Source organism: Hemicordylus capensis, chromosome 5, assembly GCF_027244095.1.
Source record: "Hemicordylus capensis ecotype Gifberg chromosome 5, rHemCap1.1.pri, whole genome shotgun sequence".
Classification (NCBI taxonomy): domain Eukaryota; kingdom Metazoa; phylum Chordata; class Lepidosauria; order Squamata; family Cordylidae; genus Hemicordylus; species Hemicordylus capensis.
In genome coordinates, this window is record NC_069661.1 from 37,135,024 (window position 1) to 37,158,036 (window position 23,013).

At 41.2% G+C, this 23,013-nt stretch overlaps 1 protein-coding gene across 1 annotated transcript in view; it reads right to left on the reverse strand.

Annotated features, from left to right (window-relative positions):
* COL25A1 (collagen type XXV alpha 1 chain) overlaps window positions 1-23,013 on the reverse strand; it is a 487,930-nt gene that overhangs the window by 219,893 nt on the left and 245,024 nt on the right. The window contains exons 3-4 of the mRNA XM_053253606.1: window positions 16,632-16,676; window positions 13,915-13,922 (exon numbers count right to left, since the gene is read on the reverse strand). Coding sequence (XP_053109581.1) covers window positions 13,915-13,922; window positions 16,632-16,676 — 53 coding nt within the window. The remainder of the gene's footprint in view (window positions 1-13,914; window positions 13,923-16,631; window positions 16,677-23,013) is intronic.

The window sequence follows — 23,013 nt, forward strand, 5'->3', positions numbered from 1 at the left end:
GCCCCCGGAGCTGGGAGGTGGCTTTTCGCCTCCTCGCAAGTAACTGCGGTGCGGAGCTGCGCCTCAGCTACTAACGATCAGATAGCCTGGGTTTGCGGAGCACTTGCTCCGCAAACCCGGACTAAGGGGAGGGGTACTTGAGCGCGTTACCCGCTCTAGAACCACCGGGCTCGCAGCCAAGCCCAGTGGTTCTCACGATCAGCAAAAATTGGGCTAGCCCGATTTTTGCTGATCGCGAGAATAGCCCCAACCCCTTTGCCCACTTTACTTTGCTACACTTTCTTGCTTTGAACAGTTGTTTTTTTCTGGCATCGGAGCTGGACTGGGGGAAAATGCTTAAAGCAGTGGAGCGTGTTCAAGTAAGGTGATGGAGGAGTTTTGTTCCTTCCACTACACCCCTCCCTTTTCAAGTAAATAGGAGGCCTTCCACCCCTGATATAGGTGAATAGGGTATTCAGATGCACAACTGTCCTATCATGTAGTTTGGCCCACAGGCTATACCTACCTTTTAAGCAATGCTAGAAGATAGGGACATAGGAAGCTGCCATATAATGAGTCAGATCATTGGTCTATCTAGCTCAGTATTTTCTTCACAGACCAGCAGTGGCTTCTCCAAGGTTGCAGGCAGGAATCTCTCTCAGTGCTATCTTTGAGAAGCCAGGGAGGGAACTTGAAACCTTCTGCATTTTCCCAGAGCGGCCCTGAGGGGAATATCTCACAGTGCTCACTCTTCTAGTCTCCCATTTATATGCAACCAGGTTGGACCCTGCTTAGCAAAGGGGACAGGTCATGCTAGAGAGAGGCTAGCCCTCTCTCCCCGCAGATGAACAGCCGCTCGTTGCTGGGTAGCCGGATTGGCCAACCACACAATTACCAGCTCCATCAAGGAGCCGGTAGGGGATGCAGAGATTGGGGCCGCCCAGCCCCCAGAAGTCCTGCCCACTCCAAAGACTCCGGGTGGTATACAAAAACATGCAAATAAGGCAACATTAAAAACTACATTCTAAATTAAAAACTAAAGTAACTAACAAAAAACAAATAAAGTAAACTACAGGGCAAAAGCCTGGTGAAAAAGAAAAGTCTTCAATAGAAACTTGAAGATCAGTAAGGAAGGGGCTAAACGAATCTGAGTGAGAAGAGAGTTCCAAAGGAGTGGCACAGCAACTGAAAAAGCCCTTTCACAGGTCCTAGAGCCCCGAACCTCTCGGAAATCAGGGGCCGACAAAAGGGCAATCTGAGATGATCTAACCGGATGGGATGTAACTGGGTGGGAGAGGCAGGTCTGTAGTTGGCTAGATGTTGCTGTGCCAATAGCCTCCAATGTGATGTGTCTGCCTCTTTGCATATTAAACAAGAGGTGGCAGAATCTGATCTTTATCACAAGGGGCACGGCGGATCATCTCACACAGAAGCTCTTTGGGCTAACTGTGGGGGAATGACGGTTAACCTTACTTTCCCCGCAGACAATCCTCCGTCTCTGGGTGGGCGGATTGCCCACCCAGACGAGCAGCAGTTTCCCTGCGGCTTTGCTTGGGTGCTCTAGAGGTTGGGCACAGGTACTGCACAGTGCCCTGCCCCCTGGAGTCCCAATAAGGCACCGTGTGAGTGCTCAGTGCATTACTGGGAGCCCCCCTCTGTCAAGTCTGGCCCACGGCCAGGGAAGTTCACGGCTTGGCTGGACGCTGCTGACTGAATGACGTGCATTGAATCTCAGCAATGAGTAGGAGTCTGGTGCTGTAATTTATGGAGCAAGCCGAGAGCTCCCAGCTGATAGGAATTTACGGCTTGTCAGACCTCAGCAATAGGTGTTTGCTCCTCCTAACAGCTTCTAATTGCGTCCTGCATTTAGAAAGCCTGCGTTGTTGTGGTGTCAATGGTGTTTCAATGCCTAGTTCTCCCTCTGATTGGTCTCTCACACTTTCTGCTGACTCAGGCTGCTGTGCCTGTTCTAAACCATCAGCTGGATCTATCACAGCTGTCTCAGGAACGCTGACAGCCGGGCTCTGCCCCTCAGACACGCCTGACTCGGCTGGAAAGCTGCCAGCCTCCCCTTCCTCCTCACTGTCGGAGCTCAAGGGCTTGACACCCTCCCCCTGAGTGTGTCCGCTGTGGCTGCAAGCAGCTGCAGCAGGCACACAATCACTTAGCCAAGTTTTGGGGCGCACTCGCACCAAAAACCCCGCTTAAGCAGCAGCTACTTAAGATGGCTCACCGCAGTGCCCCAAACCCAGGTTAAGTGGCAGGCTACTTAAGAGGACTCGACACCGTGCCACCACCAGGAGCTGCGTGGCTCCTGGCAGTTCTCACGCACAGCAAAAACCAGTCTGGGCTTCCCATGCTCATGAGAATAGCTTCATAGTGTGTGCACACCCTTAGTGAGAACGTCAGCTGATGTATTTTATAAATGCTAATTCTCCAGTATCTAGTTTGCTAATTTCTTTCTTTCCTTTCTTTTTCTTTTCTTTTTTGTTGTTGTTGGTTACTTGGACATTTTAGAAGCACATATAGCATTTTTCTAAAGCAGAAAAGTCTTCAATCTCATGCTTAAAATGTCTCATTTCCCCCCTGAAGAAATAGAAGCTCTTGTATCTTTAAATAGAAAGCACATGGCCAATTCATCAATGCCAGTGTCATTCTGTGAATATATTTGATGTGGCTGGTGCCATGTTGATGAGAAAACAATAATCTGTGAAAAATGCCACTTCTTGAAAATTAGCTGGCGAGAATTCAGCGGGAGATGGATTGTTGTAACAGCTGTGGCATGATGACTTTGATGAATTAGATTTTTTTCTTTACTGGAATAATTCTGAATAAACTCTCTCTCGAGCCCCCCTTGATAAATCCATTAGTATGCTTAAAACATACTAAATGACAATCTGTTCCATTATGTCTCATTTGATGATCAAAAAGGATTCCAAACAGCATACCCATTATGTCATATAATAAGAAAATAAGAACATAAGAACAGCCCTGCTGGATCAGGCCCAAGACCCATCTAGTCCAGCATCCTGTTTCAACAGTGGCCCACCAGATGCCGCTGGAAGCCACAGGCAGGAGTTGAGGGCATGCCCTCTCTCTTGCTGTTACTCCCCTGCAATTGGTACTCAGATGCATCCTGTCTTTGAGGCTGGAGGTGGCCTATAGCCCTCCAACTAGTAGCCGATGATAGACCTATCCTCCATGAAGTTATCCAAACCCCTCTTAAAGCCATCCAGGTTGTTGGCTGTTACCACATCTCATGGCAGAGAATTCCACAAGTGGATTATGCATTGTGTAAAAAAGTACTTCCGTTCGTTGGTCCTAGATTTCCTGGCAATCAATTTCATGGGATCTAGTGTTATGCGAGAGGGAGACGAATTTCTCTCTATCCAGTTTCTCCACACCATGCATGATTTTGTAGACATCTATCATGTCTCCCCGCAGTCATCTTTTTTCTAAGCTAAATAGCCCCAGGTGTTGTAGCCTTGCCTCAGGAGAAAGGTGCTCTAGGCCCCTGATCATCTTTGTTGCCCTCTTCTGCACCTTTTCCAGTTCTACAATGTCCTTTATTGTATGGGTAAGTGGCAGGGAGTCTGTATTTTGGGGTTGGCTTTTTGCACTTGTAAATTTAAACCTCTGTAGGAAATGGGGACATACCTCAATAATATCAAGGAGTTGGATTTTTATCGAAAATATCATCAATAATCTCCTAAGTCTACATGCTCCTTCAAGTTTGCTTTTTCTCACAGCAGCACCATCCTTTAAGTAACCTTTCTATATGTGTAATACAAGTTTCTGACCCACATCAAACTTTCCACAGTGAAGATAATAAGTATAAAATTGTCAATGGTACAGGAAGAAATTGTGGAGCTGTCACTCCAGCACCCTTTTATGTGGTTTCTGAGTAAAACAGAACAAGAGTTACTTTTGCATCTGTCCTGTAAACAACTTGCTTCTCACATGTAACCCCATCGTCATGATGGGGCATAGAGGTTATACACACATCCCTGCCTGATTCCCAAAATATTTCAACAAAAAAGGTGTAGAGACTGGCCAAACATGCAGCTGAATATATGTATGACCCGATGCCCAATGTTCCACCACATGTCCAGAATTGCCAAAAATATGGGTGTGTGAACTACATCTTGGTCTAACAATCCCTTGGCTGATGTCCTGTATGATGTAGCATGCTTTTAAGGAGGCACTGTGTGGGTGTACTGGAAGTCCATGTGCAACTCCCCCTGGATTCCAGCATGTGCACTGTTGCACAAATGGACTAAGACTTCTGAATGCTGCTTGCGCTCTGGAAGCACTCTGCAGGACTGGTAAAATGGAAATACCAAAGGGTACTCAAATGTTTTAGCCCTCTGATGCAAAAGCACGCATGAAGGAGGACTGGGGGGGGGGTTCATACAGGCTCCTAACAATGCCTCCTAATGTGTGCTTTGTTTGTTAGAACCAATGTTCTCATAGAGCTGATCATGCAACCAAATCCTCTGCATTCCAGTGACTGTTGCTGGTGTCTGTCTTATGTTTCTTTTTAGACTGCGAGCCCTTTGGGGACAGGGAGCCATCTTATTTATTATTTCTCTGTGTAAACTGTCCTGAGCCCTTTTTTGGAAGGGCGGTATAGAAACTGAAATAGTTATTGTTATTGTTATTCAGAAGTAAATTCTACTGAATTCAAGGGGATTTATCCCCAACGAAGCATGTATAGACTTGAAGCCTTTACAGTGCAATTCTATGCAGGTGTAAAACATTGGTGCAATGTAGTAACTAAGAGACTGAGCTGTGGATCAGGAAATCCTTGGTTTGGCTTTTTCCTCTGCCATGAACTCACCAGATGGTTTGGGGCAAGTCACGCTTTCTCAGACTTAGCTCTCATGCTGCATTTTGAAAGGAAGAATACTTTCCTATCTTACAGAGTTGCTATAAGGATTGGCACAAGGCAATGCACATAAACACTTTGAACATTTGGAAGTGCTATATAAATATTAAGTATACTTGGAAGTAAGTCCTGCTGCATTTAGTGGGCTTTACTCCCTAGTGTTTAGGATTGGAGCCCTAGTCAACAAAACTGCAGCATGTGAACTTGGTTGAGATTTTTTTTTTTTTAAGAGTGCACTGCAGATGCACTGTGATCAGATTTGCAGCCACTGAATGATAACATGGCCATGTGAACTCTTGGACCAAGAAACAAAATACACACACAGGAACACCACATTGGAATTGCCCTCCTGGGACTTTGCCATTTGGGGCAGATTGGACATTTTTACGAGGATTGGACATGTGAATGCTCTCCTATGTAAGTGGGGTCCTGAACATTAAAAATAGTGCATCTGGATGAAGTCTAGGAGAGAACCTTCGCCACAATTTCCTAAGGTTTCAGTGTGAGGAAGCATTCAAATATGCAACTCTTCATGGCCTACTGGAAGTGATGTAATACAGGAAGGGCATGGAATTTCTGAATGTGGGGACAGGCTCTAATGGGATGTCTGCATGACAGTTATTCTCAGAGGACACATTCTCAGTCTCTTAGTACACTGGTGCTGTGTTGCCCATTCACCTTGAGGCCATACAACCACATGTCCCATAGCAATGCTGGTGAAGGATTCTTCTGCATACATACTTTTTCCCCCCTGTGAGCAGTTCCCATGTTTCCAGTTTTCTTTTACACATGTTTCCAAACTCTTTTGTTATACCATTTTTCTATTCTTGATTATTCCATTTTATTGCCCTGTTAAATCATGAGACTTGTCACTCATCCGTCCACCTTTGCATTTTTCATTTAAAAAACCCCACAAACACCCATGCTGCTTTGCACCCTCATCACTGCAGTTAGTTTATTGCAAACTGTGCATCTGAAATAGGAGGCAAACACTTTCTCACTGTGGATCCAAAATTATTCAAATAACTCAAAATGGCATGGTTGTGCCCCCTGCTTCCATTTTATGGAAGAGCTCTTTTGAAAGTCACAGCAGTAAGAATATCACAGAAGGCCCCCCACCACCAGCAGCATATGAACTCTGTACCAGCAACAGAGTGGTTTCACTGCAGTTTGAGAAGAGAAAGCCATTTAGTATATAGTCACATTTCAGTTCCTCTTTGGGTCTGTGCCAACAGCAAAACTGTGCTTTGATGTTCTTGAGTACAGAGCAAGACTAAGTTTCTAGGTATTGCTATAATAGCTGGGAGCAGAGAAGGTCCTTCCCACACTCCTGGATTTCCTATACTATCATGTGGCATCTCTAGAATATATAAATATGGCCTGGAATTTGTTACAAATACCTATCAAAATGTTATGTTCACTATCTAATATCCTGAATAAGCCAGAGTCAGCTTGCCAGAAGACATGTCCATGCTGTGGAAGGCTTCCAGAGCACCATAGTGCACAGGGTGATTTTCATCAATCTCTGTTTCAGCCAGAAGTGCCCTGTGCCACCCGAAAATATATCCCCGATGGTTGTGTGTCCCACAGGGACATATTTTTGGGTGGTTTAGGGCGCTGCTGGGGGAAGCAGGAATTGACAAAAAACTGCAAACACCCTTAGCACTCCATACTGCAGACCTAAGAAAACTCTCCATAGTGTGTACACAACTTCCCGTCATGCTGATGCTGGGGCTTAGTCAGAATGTCAGCCACTATTTGGAATTTGTGGTGCCAGTATTCTCAAATTATGATTGTGAATAAAATACTGACTAGCTTGGTGTTAACCAATAAAATACAACTGTTCAGGGTCAAATGTCCAAGAAGAAAGCTGCAAAGTACTGGTGTCCAGGATCACCTATTGTCTACAGCTCACTAAACCAAACACTGGACATTAATTTACAGTGGGATACAAACTGCGTACTATCCCAACTATGGGGGTGGGATCAATTATTTTCTTACTACTAAGGCCTGGAACAGCTACAGGATGTAGGCCCCACACATCTATGGCAAATTTATGCTTTGTATTCAGGTGGGATAACACAGAACAGAATTTACGAAAGCTAAGTGTTTGGTTATAAAATGATAAACTGTGTTAATGCACATGGTGGAGTCTCTCTTCCTCACCGTAGCAATCACTGGTGCTTTTAATTTGTTTGCTCCTGAGAATTCTCCTCTGCTTTCCCCCCTGCTATATAAGTGTTCAAGAATCATGCATTGCTTCAAAAAGCAAGATCTGGAGTTATTTGTATGAAATCAGAGGCGTAACTATAGGGGGGGCAGGTGGGGCACATGCCCCGGGCGCCATCTTTTCTGGTCACGTGGGGGGCGCCGCCATGACCAAATTTTTTTTTTTTTTATTTTTTGTTAATACAAATGTTTCCTGCTCAGTGCATTAGCGCTGCAGCAGTCAAGGAAGCACGTCGGTGCCCCCTTCCCCACAAGTGGTCCCTTCCGCACCGCCTGCGCCCCCCCATTGCTTTGCTGGCACCTGGCAGCTAGTCAGTGGCCTGGCTTGGTGGCGGCGGCGGGCACTTGTGAGGAAAAACCTAAGTATAATGTAGTATGTTGGGGGGGCGGGGGGCACGGGGGGGCGCCATTTCAGTGCTTGCCCCGGGCGCCGTTTCCCCTAGTTATGCCTCTGTATGAAATGGGTGGAATATTCTTGAGCAAAAGGCTACCATTCAATATTCCAAATTCCCTTCACAACATGAGGATCACAAATTCTCTTCACATATTAGGATTGTCTCCATTGATGTGATTTTTCAATAACATTCAGACATGCACATTTGAAAGATATTATGTTGCTCGCCAACTTGATAAATCACACAATTTTATTTCCCAATTTTATTATTATTTCCCAATTTTAGCCAACAGTTTTATCTGTTTATCATCCTTGCAATCTCTAAAATATGCTATGATCTAACATAATATGTAAAAGATAATATTTAAATTGCCAAATAATACATTTGGGTGTTGCCCAATAAAAAGGTTGCTCATTTGAAATCCAGATCCTTGCCTTCCCCCAAATCCATCCCAACACCAGAAGCTTTCCAGTCTTCCAACTACATTTTAAGCTTACTTAGGCTTACTGTGGAATCTAAAGACAACACATGCTTTTAATCATACACAGAAAAGCACACTTAACATGTGTATGTGTGATGGAAATACCAGATCGCACTTTACACACTTGAAGGGCAAAAATGCAAAATGAATGATCTTCTATCACATCCAGCATGGGGGAAAAAATCTGGATAATTGATCCACACAGCTGGAAGTGGAAATGTTTAGGTCATTTCCTATTTAGGGATATACTAAGGAATGGCTAATGGGTTAGACTACCTGAAGGAAACCACAGCCGATTAGTTTGACTCAAAAGGGACCTTTAAAATAATTTCTTTTAAACCTCAGACTTGCACTATAGCGTTGATTAGGAATATAAGTACAAGCTATGCTGGTGAAAGATATTAAACTTATAAATGATCACAGCTGCCTGCAGCATACTCTAATCCACTCATTCACACTCACCTATGAAAAGATTGAATGTTTGTTAATAATTCTCTGTGAAAGCTGCAAGCTGAAATAATCTTGGTAACTGCCAATCAGGAGACAGAATACCTGTGTTAAATGAAAACATACCTCCAAACACAACCCTTAATTTCTTAAATGCTAAGACATACTTTAGGCTGTCCAGCAGTATGTAATATTTTGCACAGATGTAGAACACATTGTTTGGCAGGTACAGGACTCCAACTTCATTTCTTTGGCATCTTCCGTTCAAACAGCTCTTGAGGGTAGGATTGGCAAAGGACGCCACCTCAGACTAACGAACACGGCCAGGCAGGTCAGGAAACTAGATGGACCACTGATCCGACTCAGAAGGTGACAACTTGTATGCATACACATTGCTTTTTCCTGAGTAATGTGCAACTTCCCTCCAAAACTAAACTTGCACAAGCTCAAATGTTGAACTTCTCTCATATCTTGTGGAACATTCACTGAAGAAAATGTTACCCAAGGTGAATAATACCACATGGGAAAAGTGGGCATCCTGTATTTCATGGGATATGTCTTTAGTTTATCACACCACACACCATACGTTTTTGGGGTATGCCATTGTGTGTGGAATTCACATCCTACTTTCCGCTCAACAAATGAAGTGGCATAGACAGAATACAGACACACATTCAAGTTGAGCAGTACATGGAACCAAAGGAGGGGGAGGAGCTCCTTATTCCTGCATGCTGCAGTAATTGGTGGCAGCTGACCCAGAGGACACAGATCATACATTGTATTGGCTAACCGCAACCAACTCAGAGGCAAAACAATGATGTCATCAGCACACACTGCTAGCTGCTGGCCACTGCATAGGCACTATTTGTGGAATCTATACAGAGACCTGGGCTGCACACCTCCAGTACTGCTGGTAAAATGTATCTGAGTGACTTAGACCTGGAACAAAGACGGTAGAACTCTCAGATCTGTGTGCTCTTTAACTGGGTCTGATCTACAAAAGATTCCTCATGGTGTCATCTGCCCTGCCCCCTAGCAAGTGTACATATCAATAGCTTCAACCATCTACATACACACATGCATATAAATACACAGGTACAGCTCATTTTCAACTCAAAGCAACTTCAGATATTAATGATAAGGAAAATGCACAAACTACAGCCCATGCTTTGTATAATTAATGCAGATTAACAATATTCAAAGCTGCTATCAGGAAACTTGTATTTAAAATAGAACCATACTACTTTTAATAGCGCACAGCAGTGAAACTGAGCAGGCTAACTTCAGCCACTTGCCTGGGGAAAACTTTGGATGCATTCACACAACCACTGTGATCATGGCTAAAGAATTAACAGGGATCGCTGAGTCGTGCAGAGCTGATTGTGAGAACCAGAATCTCTAAGCAATCCTGGTTAAACCAGGAGTACCCAGAATGTTGGGGGGCAATATGCTAAATCATTGTAAACCGCTTAGAGAGCTTTCAGCTATAGAGCGGTATATAAATGTAAGTGCTATTGCTATTGCTATTGCTATTAAACTGTTATGATTAAATCCATTTTAACAGGATTTACCCATTGTATCATTTTTATGCTTGTATTTTATAGATTTTAAATTTGGTTTGTTTTTATATTTTTAGCTTAATACTTTTATTGTTTGTTTTTTAACTTTTGTAAACTGCCTTGCGATTGTTTTTAATGAAAGGCAGTATATAAATGCATCTATATATATATAACACCAAAATATGATATTACAGTATACCCTATTTTATATACTATTATATAATTTATTTGCATCTCACATCCTGAACTAGGATGATAATCCATATATCATACATATGAAAGGATTTTTATGGTTAGTCATTCCTTAAAGATCTTATTAATGAGGGATGCATTATTTCATATACTTAAAAAGATAAAGCTGCAAACAAGCAAGCATCAGTGGCAGAAACATTATTTACATGTACTATTATAGAATTGTTCTTCTTGCAGGCTTTACAGAGAACTTCCAGTTGCACAGAGCAGCAAAACTAACTTTACTGAATGCACAAGAAATAACTTGCAAAAAAATTGAGTAAACTCATTCAGAAGGAACTGAAGTTTTAGTAACCAAACCAAATGGCATTTGAACAGTGAAAATGGATATACAAGATAGATTTACTTTAAATAATGTTTTAAATTATGATGAAAAAATGATATCTCCATTCAAGAATGTGCAAATTCAATAAACAAAGGTTATATTGTCTCCCAGACTTATATTGTAAAATTAGTGTTACTTGCTAAATCCTATAAATCTACTATGATAAATACAGAAAATGTTGGATTCTGAATTGAAAAGTGTACATTAGGGGAAGGATAAACAGACTAAAAAGTATTAAGCTTCAGACAAATATAAAGACAGCAAAGAAAAGGATGATTTTGAAAGTTATACATGCATTTCATAAATATATGGGAGGGCAGTTACCGGGTAGCCATTTCGACCTGGTTGACCCTGGTTGAATGAGATTAAATGGAATGATACTCGTTAGATACATGTTAAATGATATGTGACACTACAGACATGCTTTGAACATAAATATGCTGTGTAATCTGACATCACTATTTTCTCTTTTTACAAGTGACTTATATGAAGAAGTGCATCTCTATGTGGGAAGAAAGCAAAAGACAACTTGGAATTGAATAGGCTTGTTCAAACAATGATTCCAACCTAGGTTTAATATGAGTAAGCAACATTGAAGTGAAACCATGTGTGAACCTATGCCACAGTGGTTTATGACCCAAGATTCCCACCTTGGCATGGGTCCACACAATCACATTTATGTTGGTAACCCACACTAAACCTAGATTCAAACAATTGTGTGATCAGGCTTAGTATTTGCTTCAAACAAAGGTTGTAGAATATACAGAATTCCTTAATTAGAAGGAAATCTCATTGAGTCCAAGGGACTTACTCATAAGTAATTGTGTATATCAGATTGCAGCATTACTCATGACAAAGTTTCACTGATTTCAGTGGGGCTTATACATGTGTAACTGAAGGCAAAATTCCAGCCAAACAATATCAACCTCCTCTACCTGCTCATACTCCTATAAATGTGTTTATGGTATTAAATATTTGTAGGTGAACCTTTCCAAAGCAAAAGAGAACAATGAATTTGTTACTTTACTTTGTATGCTAAAAATTCATAACATGATGCAAGCTGAACTTCTACACTTTATTTATTTTAATGAGACACACAACGTATGTATTATTATTATTAATTTGATTTCTATACCACCCTTCCAAAAAATAAATAAATCTCATTGTATACACTTGAAACACAAACAAAGACTGCATGTAGGCAGCATACACCCCTCAAACTCCAAATGCTGAATGAAAATATCAGCTTGTAGTTTTAAACAGATCTTCTGTGCCATACAAGGAAAAAAAATATTAATTTCTGAAGACCTATTAAGGTAACTATAATAAATTATAGGAAAGATAGAAAGATGGAAAGAAAAGCAATCTCCCTTTTATCTGCCAGAGTATTACCAACACTTCCATGATTTCATACACATATGCAAAGCACCTGTAGCAGTCCAGGTTCAGTTAATTGGGGTTGGAGCATGAATGGGGTCAACTAAAGTCCACAGGATGGCATGTGCAACCTACACAGATATACATGCTCAGCTATGTTGGATTCAAGTTGCAGCAGGTGCTTTGCAGATGAGAGAAAATACAGCAAAGCAAAATACACATCATAAGCAACCATAAAGAAGTAGTGGCAAATGTCACCTTTGTCAATAATGTGAGAACAGAAGGAAAAAGGATTACCTGAAATTATTTTTCTGGAAACAAATCTAGAGCCAAGTACACCATAGTTACTATTAATGAGTGCTACTTTTATTTGTCTGCATTGCAGCCACACTTAAAGGCCCTAATAGGGTAGATAGATCATTCTACCGAATGAGCTTCAGTAGCCTGAAGAAAGGGTCAGCCTATCACTGCTCTGTCCACCGAAGGGCAGAACCTGAGACAACATCCTTTAGCTTTAAAAGAGGAGAATAAATTATGAATAAACAGCCCACAGAATTAGTGTGGCAGTGTGGGTTGGAAGATGGAAATAGATTACTGAAGTCATGGTACTCTCAGTAGCTGACATCAAGACTAACGCATCACTGACAGTACGGAGGAGGGACAATTTTTGCCAATCTCCCCTTCCCTCTGTAACACATTGTGCATTCTGAAAATTTGTCCCTGGTGGTCACACAACCCCCAGGGACTTATTTTTGGGAGACACAGTGTGCTTCAGAGGGAAAGAGAGATCAACACAAATCATTACTCCCCCACAGCACCAGTGCTACATTACAGTACTCTGAACATCAGCCAATCTTTCCAAAACTCTCTTGGCACATTCAACCTATTTGAGGGCAAATTCTAACACTTTCAGTCATGTTAACTCTCATCATTAAAAATGATATTGTATTATTATATTCAGTTGACACTAGTGAATAAAACAATCTGGATATTTTGTGTTGTCAGTGGAGGTGCCCATTCAACAAATGAAACCCAGCCTTAATAGGGCCCATTCACTTTGTGTTCAATTCCTTCCAAAATTAAGAGGCCAATTCATGAATGGGCAAGAACAGGAAATGATAGAGTAAATTTTCAGAGCCCTGTTTGTTGCCGATTCATTTCCATTTTATTTTTAAAATAAAAAGAACAATTCTTAATTCTAACACCATCTGTGTGATGGGTAGCAAGAGCTACAGACTGCAGTCTCATGCTGGAGGGTACTGTCTTGAATGCTTAACCATAGCTTTTCATTTTTCTTCTTGTCTCTGAATCACAATAAACTGATTGATTGATTGATAATTGACTGACCTTGAATGCACATTCTTCTCCAGGACCCAATGTTACTCCAGATCAATGTGGGTAATAAATGGCAGCCATCAAGAAAAATGGCAGCTGCCAATCAGTGTTCCCTCTAACAGGGATTCCCAGATGTTGTTAACTACAACTCCCAGAATCCCCAGGTGCAATGGCTTTTACTTGGGGATTGTGGGAGTTGTAGTCAACAACATCTGGGAATCCCTGTTAGAGGGAACAGTGCTGCTGATATAATCTTGAGGACAAATATGCACCTGAACCTCCATGGGAAGGATACTGACTATAGCCTATTTATTATAAACAGAACCAAATTAATATCAAAACAGATGCTAATCAGCAGAGTAAACCAAATCAATATAACACATTGACTTGCTGTTCTGTGCTAAAATACTATCTTCATCGTTGATGCTTATTTTATATTTTTATAAGAACAAAAAACAAAATAGTATCCAGATCAGTTATCAAGTTCAGAAAAATAAACTGATGTTTAAATCATGCTAGCAATACATCTGATTGCCTTTTGACATATTCTTGGTACATGTACCATGTTAGCAATGTGTACATGTTTTTAAAAATACACCTTCTGCTCCATTCTTAATAACATCCAACAGTATATCAATTGTACTTACAGGAGGTCCTGTGAGAAGAAACAAAAAGAAAAAGAAAGAATATATGTAAGTTTATGAGGTCTGGAAAACTATTCACATATAGTATCCAAATATGAATTCATGATTATAGCACCACAGCCAATTAAGTCCCCCCCCCGCCCCGATGGCCACATTCTCAGTAGTAGTCTTAGTCTTCTCAGGCCACATGGTGGATAATTAGAGTATTAATCATGCAGATTTGTGTTTCCCTACGTTTTGTGCATGTATTTTTACCATACATCGTTCAGCAATACTTAGACCCTGTCTGCATGGTAGCTCTCATCTTCCCTTTCCCCACTTTCCCTTGGCAATTAAATCTGGTACCAAGGCCAAATCATGAATCAGCAGTTTTTCCCCTTCTATCTTTGCCAAAACAGGCTAGTTCCATTAGTCACGTAACTGCACCAAACTTTCTTTTATTGCCTCCTCCTTTCAAACCTCACTTATAAAATGCTCCCTGTTAAAAGGTCACACTTTGTGAAGCAACATTGGCACATTTTTCCAATTATTTACATCATGCAAAGGTTTTTGTACAACCATTCTTGAGAGCATTATCAAAGGTCTACAGATCGCATCTAATATTTCTTCCAGGCTTATTAAGAAGAGCAGCTGTAGCTTTCAAATCAATGACTTTTCATTAGCTTTTATGCTTCCCTTTTCCTTCTGACTCAAGCATGGTGCAAAGGGGCATATAATAGCAGCAGCTGTCCTTGAAGTTTGCTTTGAATATTGTTAGGCTTTCATTTTTTAACAATGTGATTTTATTGTGTAGTTAACTAACGTAATTTCTGGAAGTTGGAAAATGGTCGTATGGAGAATTTTAATGTAGAGGGCCCTTTTCTAAAGGAAAACAAATTAATTTCTTTTGTTCACAATGGAATGTGTTTATAACATTTGAGGGCTACTGAAATGCTATATCAGAATCATAATTAGTCCATGAGCCATCGGTACCATTTCAGGGGGCAAATGTTCATAGAGATTTTTGGCAACACCTACCCCACTAAAGATGAAAAATAGGTGATAGCATTGCTGCAGCAACAGATTTCTGTGCATTCCCCACCCTACTCCCAAATGATTAGGGCAAAATTGCAGTCACTGTTGCATAGAGAAAAGGGTAAGGGTTAGGCAGAGGAGCACCTAGGTATTTTTGGTGCCTGGATCTGAGGCTTAAGGGCTTTGAAGGGCCCCCCGTTGCAAGGGCCCCCCTGCTGCAAGCCCCCATTAATTAATTAATTTTAATACCTCAAATCACCAGTGCCTGGCCCCCACCACTACTACCCCTTTGCCCCCACTTGCCTGCTCCACTCCACTCACCCCCGCCAGTTGGTAGTGGGCACAGATGGGCCTCCTCGGCCTACAGACTGGCCTCCTCTGCCTGCACGCATGCGCTATAGGAGTTATAAAGTGTCACATCAAGTGACATCACAAGATGTGCCCTCTGATGCCCGGCGGGGGGTGAGTGGAGTGGAATAGGCATGCGGTGGCAAAAGGGAAATAGTGACAGGGGCCCGGGCAGCAGTGGCAGGGGACAGGCAGCAGTGGCAGGGCATTGGGGCTCTGGGGAAGCCCCCTAGAGCATTTGGAGGCCCCCAGGAGGCATGAGGCTACAGACCCCCCCACCCCGTGGTCTGTTCCTAAATGCGCCACTGGGGTTAGGGCAACAATGAACAAATTGTTGTATTCTCTGCATGAGTGATCTTTGGAGAACATTCCTGTCAATTTTCATTTTCATTCCTTTTATAACAGTGATAACATTTTATAGTAATTTTTGTGTTTTTAAGACTTTTAGATGGTTTTAAAACACCTCTCCAAATTTGGCCACTGCAGACCTCAAGATCACTAAAAGCATGCTATCACACTGGAAGCTGAAAGCATTGCAATGCTATTTTCTATCTCTTAAGGCTACAGTCTTTATCAAAAATTGCAATGAGCATTTGTCCCCATGGATGGTACTGAGCACCCCAGCTGACTGGCTGTAGTCTTTTTACAGCATATCTGCACAGCAACATTCTGATTATCAGTTGAAAGCCACCATTTAATTTGAAGTTGCATGCCATGTTTTACTGTGTTTCCTTAGAACATCTCTAATATTCTCTCAAACCACAGTGAACCTCATTGGGTCATGTTAAGTGTAAGAACAAAGGCATTAATAAGTCAAACTAGTAGGGGTGTGTGTGTACCATTTTTCACAGTTCGGCCCAAATTTGGACTGAATTTGGAACAAACCACAGGTCTGCTGAACTGGTTTGGTGGCGAGAGGCGTAAGGACAGCACCAAGGAGCCGGCAAGAGGCATATTTCAAAGTCCTTACCAGGTAGGTAGCGAAGCTGTGGTGAGTGACCATGCCACTGCTCCAGGCAGCTTCAGTACCTGGTAAGGACCTTCTCATTTACTTTGAAAGATGCGTCTGGATGCCACCCCCATGCCCTCACCCTTCTCGCCACCGAACTGGTTCGCTTCGAACTTTGTTCGATTCAGTTCGATCTTGGACCAGGCTCCCTTCCTGAAGGGTGGTCCGGTCCACCTTCGAATTGCTCCAACTACCCCAGTTCACAGAGGGCTGGCTCAAGAGTGAACCAGTTCTGTACATCCCTACAAACTAAACTACCAGAAAACATACTTTTACAAAATGAACCAGAGTTTGGAGAAACACACACAATCACAAATCAGAAGCATGACTTTTAAATCAGAACACTTACCAATCTCTCCTCTTCTTCCTCGCTTACCTCGTTTACCAGGAGGACCTGAAAAGTAAAGAGTTTATGATTTGTAATTCTGTTCATTTAATTTCATTTAATATGTACATAACTGTGCATAGTCCAAATGATACCAACCCAAGGATCAAACAGGCTAAAGTGTCAACCAACATGTTTTCTACTTTTAGCTTTACAGAAGTCAACTTCCTCATCCTACAACAAATACTGAGAAGGCATTTGACATAATTCATTGGCTCTTATTTATTTTCTCCTCATGAATAATTTGTCTTGCTAAGTTATTTATAAGTTTATGGTTTCTTAAGTATCTAAAAAGCAAGACTTTATTGTATAGAGCAGGGTCCCCAGATGATATTGGACTTCAACTCCCATAATCCCCAGCCCCAGTGGCCTTTGGTTGGGTGATTATGGGAGTTGAAGTCCAACAACATCTGGGGACCCAATGTTGAGAATCACTGGTACAGAGCACACAGTTCATAATCACAAAAAAACTGCTGTTTTACAATCAAAAATTTTAAAAAGCCCTATTCAGACATTAAGGGTATTCACACCACCGGGAGGCAGGGAGGGTGGGCGAAAGCCTGCACTAAACGTACCTCCCCCCAGACAATCGTCCAACATTGGTGGAAAGCATAGACTATGTTTCCACATAATCTGTACTACTGCATGCAGCACAGATATCCAGATGCATGGATCTCAGTGCTTCACACATGCAGCCTAACCCAGACTCTGCTGCCCTAGTTTGGGTTAGGCTGTGAGTGTAAATACCCTTATTATATTGTAGCAGTGTATTGGTGTCTGTACATATTTTTAATTTGAAAGACTATATCTGCTTTCATTTTAAAACCGAACCTGGGTACCCTCAAATGCATGGTACAGAAAGTATACTGATCTATCTGTGTTCAACATAATAGGTTTATGTTGGCTGCCAATAAGTTTCCGGGCAAAATACAAAGTGCTAGTTATAACTTACAAAGCCCTAAACAGCTTAGGCCCTGGGTATTTAAGAGAACATCTTCTTCGCTACGTACCCCACCGCCCATTGAGGTCACTTGAGGAGGTCCGTCTCCAGCTGCCGCCAACTCGTTTGGTGGCTACACAGAGACAGGCCTTTTCAGTCGCTGCCCCAACATTGTGGAATGCACTCCCTACTAAGACACAAGCATCCCCATCTCCGGCAATTTTAAAGAAACTTCTGAAAACACATCTCTTCAACTTTCACAGCTTTTAAAAACTTTTTAAAAATTGTTTTGGCAATTTAATTGGTGTTTTATGATGTTTTAATTTGTTAATTATTTTATGCATTTTTATAATTTCTGTTTTAAAGGTTAATTGATTTTAATGGTGTTTTAATGTAAACTGCCCTGAGCCTTTTGGAAGGGTGGTATAAAATTCTAATAATCAATCAATCAATCAATCAATCACAAAAAATGCTATCTGTGTACAGATCTGTACATGGTATACAGAAAGTATACGTGCTGAACATAACATGTGACTAGGGCTAAAGAGGAGTAGCAAGACGACACACTATGCTAAAATCTCAGCAAATTAGAGAAGGCAGGAAAAGAAATAAGTATTGAGGCACAGATTAATTTTTACTATTATTTATTATTACTAGAATATATGATTATGATTTTCTCCTCATTCATATGGGATGCCCTGGTTATCTGCTTGAAGAAGGATCCCCAAAGTGAACGAGGTAGATCCTTTTAATTCACATGTGTTGTTACATGGGTAGAACAACTGTCCTATGCACTGACATCTTAAATTGAGGGGAAATTATTCAATTTACAATGCAATGTAAAATTCATCTTGAAGTATGGTCAGCAAATTTTGTGCCAAGTAACATTTTACCCATACAAAGCTCTAAGGAGAGATCCACTTGCTTTAAATGCCATTTTCAATTTTCAAGTCTCTAAAAAGAATGTGACTTCTCCTCAGTGGAACAAACTGGTGTCATAAAGATTAATGATACCAAATAATACACTGTAAGGAAAGCCAATACACAGTAGCTAAACTAAATACAATATTCAACCTTTATTCAGAATATCAACTCTTGGTGTTACTATTCCCTGCCTTAGTAAATAAATATTTTAAGTAAATTGTTAGCGAGGAAAGTGTTTATTAAATTCTAGGAAAACTATTTATTTTGTCTTCATCTTTTGTTATAATTAAGGCTCTGAACAAATTTGAATACAGTCCGACACGATGGGTAAAGCAAAGCTGGTGTTTCCCATCAGCTAGTATTTCTGCACACATGACCAACAGCCCTGGTGGTGTTGCACAAGTGGGTAGTTGCACACCTGCTTTAAATGGCACACCCACCATTGTCCAGTGCTACTTCCATTGTTTCCCATGAAAGCAGCACTGCACAAATGTGGCTGCACAGTTGTAAGAGTTGCTCAACTGCTTCCTTGCATAACTTCATCAGAGATGCGCAACACATGCACAGGAGTGCCAGCATTGCAATGAGTGTAAGCACATAAGTGATGGGCAATGCCAGTATTACATTGGCCATCATGTTGGCCACTATTTTTAAATATAATCATAAAATAAAGACATTAACACTAAAATACCAATATTATTTTTACTTAATCTTGTTTGGTAGGCAAGCTCTTGACTCCAATATAATTAAAAGCCAAGCAAATGCCAGCCTAACAGTGGAAATGAAAAGTTAACCTAAACAGGAAATTCCATCAGTGCTTTCAGAAGATGCTCAGATGAAGATTTTGGCTGGAAGGAGTATCTGAAAGGAGCGTAATGATTGCAAAGTAACCACTGAGAACGTGCCTCTATTGAAAAACAAATAACAATAAAATACAAAAAAGGTTGTTATTACAAGTATGGACAGAACACATATTGAAGGTATTATACTCAGTCATCATAACAAAAGTCAAGATTCAATAGAAGGTATTTCTATTTCTAGGAGTCACGAGTCATCATAGCAAAAGCCAACGTTCAATAGAAGGTATTTCCCCTGATTTGGGTTCCAAACACAGAGTTCAAGTCACAGTTATCTCTAATGGTGGTAACAAAGAGAAGGTTCAAGCTGGAAATGGTCCGCTTCAGCCCAATATAGCACTGTGAAGTTTCACTGATTTAAACAGCAGATCTAACCACATGCCTTACTATCTCAGATTGAAATTGATGGGCATAAAAGAGGTTGGAATGCTCCCAAACCACCATAATTGTTTAATCACTTTGTTCTTTTAGATGCCAGGTTAAGACCTTTTTGTTCACCCAGACTTTTTAAATTCTGGTTTTCAGATTTGATCTGATTTTTAACTAATTTTAAATTGAGTTTTTAAGCTACTTTGTATTGTATTTTCTTTTCACCTTTTTTGTCTGTTATGATTTAATGTGTTATGTATTTTTATTGTGTGTTTTAATCCTCTGTTGTGAGCCGCCCAGAGAACAATTTGTTATGGAGTATGGCTAACAAATAAAGATTTTATTATTATTAATTATCATCATCATCAACAACAACATCTGTGAAGCTCACTATTCTAAGGAGAGGTCAATCACAAAATATTACAGCTGAATAGCTGATGTTCACATTCCAATATTGTACTTATTTATTTTAATCTCAGTATTTCAAGGCAGGATTAATGAGACATTCTAATAGCTGGGTTCAGTAAAATAAAGTTGACTGTGGGTTGTAATCAATCCCCATCTTGTGCAAGCATTATTAACTATTCACTCATGTTATTTAATACCAGCGCAAAAGGGGATGCAATTTTTGCTAATTCTCCCTACCTTCTCCAGCCCCCATAAACCCCCCAAAAGCTGATACTGAGGGCCGCGTAAACTTCAGGAGAAGATTTTCAAGAATGCAGTGCAGGGGCATTTTGCAGTAGGAAGTAATACTATTACAAATCTGGGTTCAATTCCTGTTCAGGCTCAACAGCATTTTTAAACTCTGGTTCAGTTCCAGTTCAGACTAACTTTAAAAAGTGGTTCGGTAACTGGTTGAAACACTCTGAACCAGTTTAGGATATATTCCATGTAGAATAATATCAACATGTCAACATGTTTGCGATGTACACCTACAAAACGTGTAAGTTGTTCACTGGTGAACTTTTATTTTTAAAAAATACAAATAAAATAAGTAACAGGATAAAAAAGGCAGCGCGGGGGAGGGGGAGGTTTGCCTGCAAACCTAATCTTGAATAATCATGCAAGCAATATGCAGTGATATGTAGGCTAATGAAGGAGGTGGAGTTGGAGAACAAGGATTGGGTGGCCAATCCACTTGTCTGGCCAGGGAAGAAGGAACAAGCTGGAAGGCGGGGAGGAGTGTCCTAAATGGCTTTATTTAATGCAGGGGCTGCTGAAGATGAGATGATCAGCAGGGATGGGGCTCGTTGGTCTGGTGGACTCCCAGAGAGGAGCTCAGGCTTTGGCTCCCGCTGATAGGAGAAGGAGTAGAGTTAATATACTTCCCTTCTCCCCCACCTCTGAGGCAATGCCCATGCCTATAATTTAGTGCGAGAGGGTGGAAAGTTTATCTAGAGAATTCCTCCTCGCTAAACATGGGCATCATCATTTTCCTTCTTTTTAAATTAGGATAGAGTCCTAGCTAAGAGAGGGGAGATAGCTGTTTATACAGAGCTGTAATGAATTTGGAGGAGGGGGAGATGGATATGAAGGCTTGATTAATAATCATTCAGATACTTTTCTTGAAACCTTCCTTAGATGGACCTTCCTTTTAGGCTGGACCTAAAGCTTCTTCTCCTCTGACCACTAAGACCAGAAGATTGCTTCTTTCCAGAAATATAGAAAATCACTACATATTGCTTGCGCGCTCTCGCTCTCTCTCTCTCTCTCTCTCTCTCTCTCTCTCTCTCTCTCTCTCTCTCTCCAATGAGGCAGAAAGGCAGAATGGTGAATGAGTAACTAACTTGTTGAATGAATTGAAAAGCCCTCCTTGAACTCCCCCCCTTGGCTCTTCTTCGACCCTTTCCCTGGCCAATGTGGGGTTAGTAAAGAGTGGCAAGAGGAAAAAGAGCCAATGGGGGACAAAGAGGGGAATCATCAGCAGGTCAGCTTATGCTTTAGGTCACTGGTCGGAAGGCTGGAAGGGCGGGAAATTCAAAGAGATTTCAAACAGAAAATGGAGACTGACTCAGAGATCACCACAAAATGGAGGTCCGAAACAACAAAACGTTTTGTAGCCAAAACAGCAACATTTGGTTTTGTGTACAAAGCTTTTGGATTTGGAAAATGGGCATTTTATTTTGTCTACAAAACACCCAAAATGGCCCATTTTGAGTACAAAACATTTTGTACCCAAAACGTTTCACACATCTCTAGCAGCTGTTGCCCACCTCTCTGAGCCCTTCCTGAATTCTGAAAGGTAATCACTGGAGTTGTCCTGGCATCTGGAGCCCCCTGCTTCTCTCGGCACACTGCCATTTGACTGGGTAAACAACCCTGTCTCATGGAGGAGGGTGGGAAACCCTGACAGATAATTTACCTGTTCAAGATGTATGGTAAGGAAAGATAAAACAAACTTTCATATAGTTGCAGCCTTGGAGTTTAATGAGGCCTTGTTGCTTCTGGACAACAACAGTCTGTGGGTGGTAAGTTTCTACTTGAGTACCAGACTACCAGTCCTAGGACCTGCCTACGACTCTCTACTGCTCCTCCTCCATTTCTTTTCAGATGGCTCACTGGGAAATATAGGCTAGACTCATTAGTCCAATGACCTACGAAGCACCAGTGCTTCGGGAGAAGTGCTCAGTTCTGCTCCACTACTCAAGAAGTGGGGGGGGGGGCAAATTTCAACAACCCTCCTTCTCCTTAAAAGACTCTGTGCTACCCAAACATATGTCCCTGAGGGTTATGAAATGGTCATGGACATATTTTTTTTAATATGGCACAGAGGAAGTTCAAGTCAATCTTGATATTTTAGGTTCAGGATCCATTCTAGTTCACTGAAAAAACCTCTCTGAACAAATTTTTGGGTTCATGCTTGGTTCAAGTCCCTGCTTTTTAGTCTTATGTCCATCCATGTTCCATGTTGTTGTGAGCACCCCAGAGAACAATTTGTTATTGGGCAGCTAACAAATTAAGTTTATACTATTACTACTACTACTACAAAGAATATATAGCTTGTGTGAAAATAACCTTTTCAACAAAACCCATTACAGTAATATATCATGAATGCATGCAATGTCACTTGGAAATGGGTTTCATGCTAGCATCCTGGGATTCATGGATTTAACAAAATGCTCACAGGTCCAATTGCTTGGGTGAAAAGAACCTTTTTAAGTAGAGATACTGAACTTGTTTAGTATACAACACAGTACGCTCACATAGTCATCTTGGCAAACACAGAAATAACTGCTGTCACCTACTTGACAGA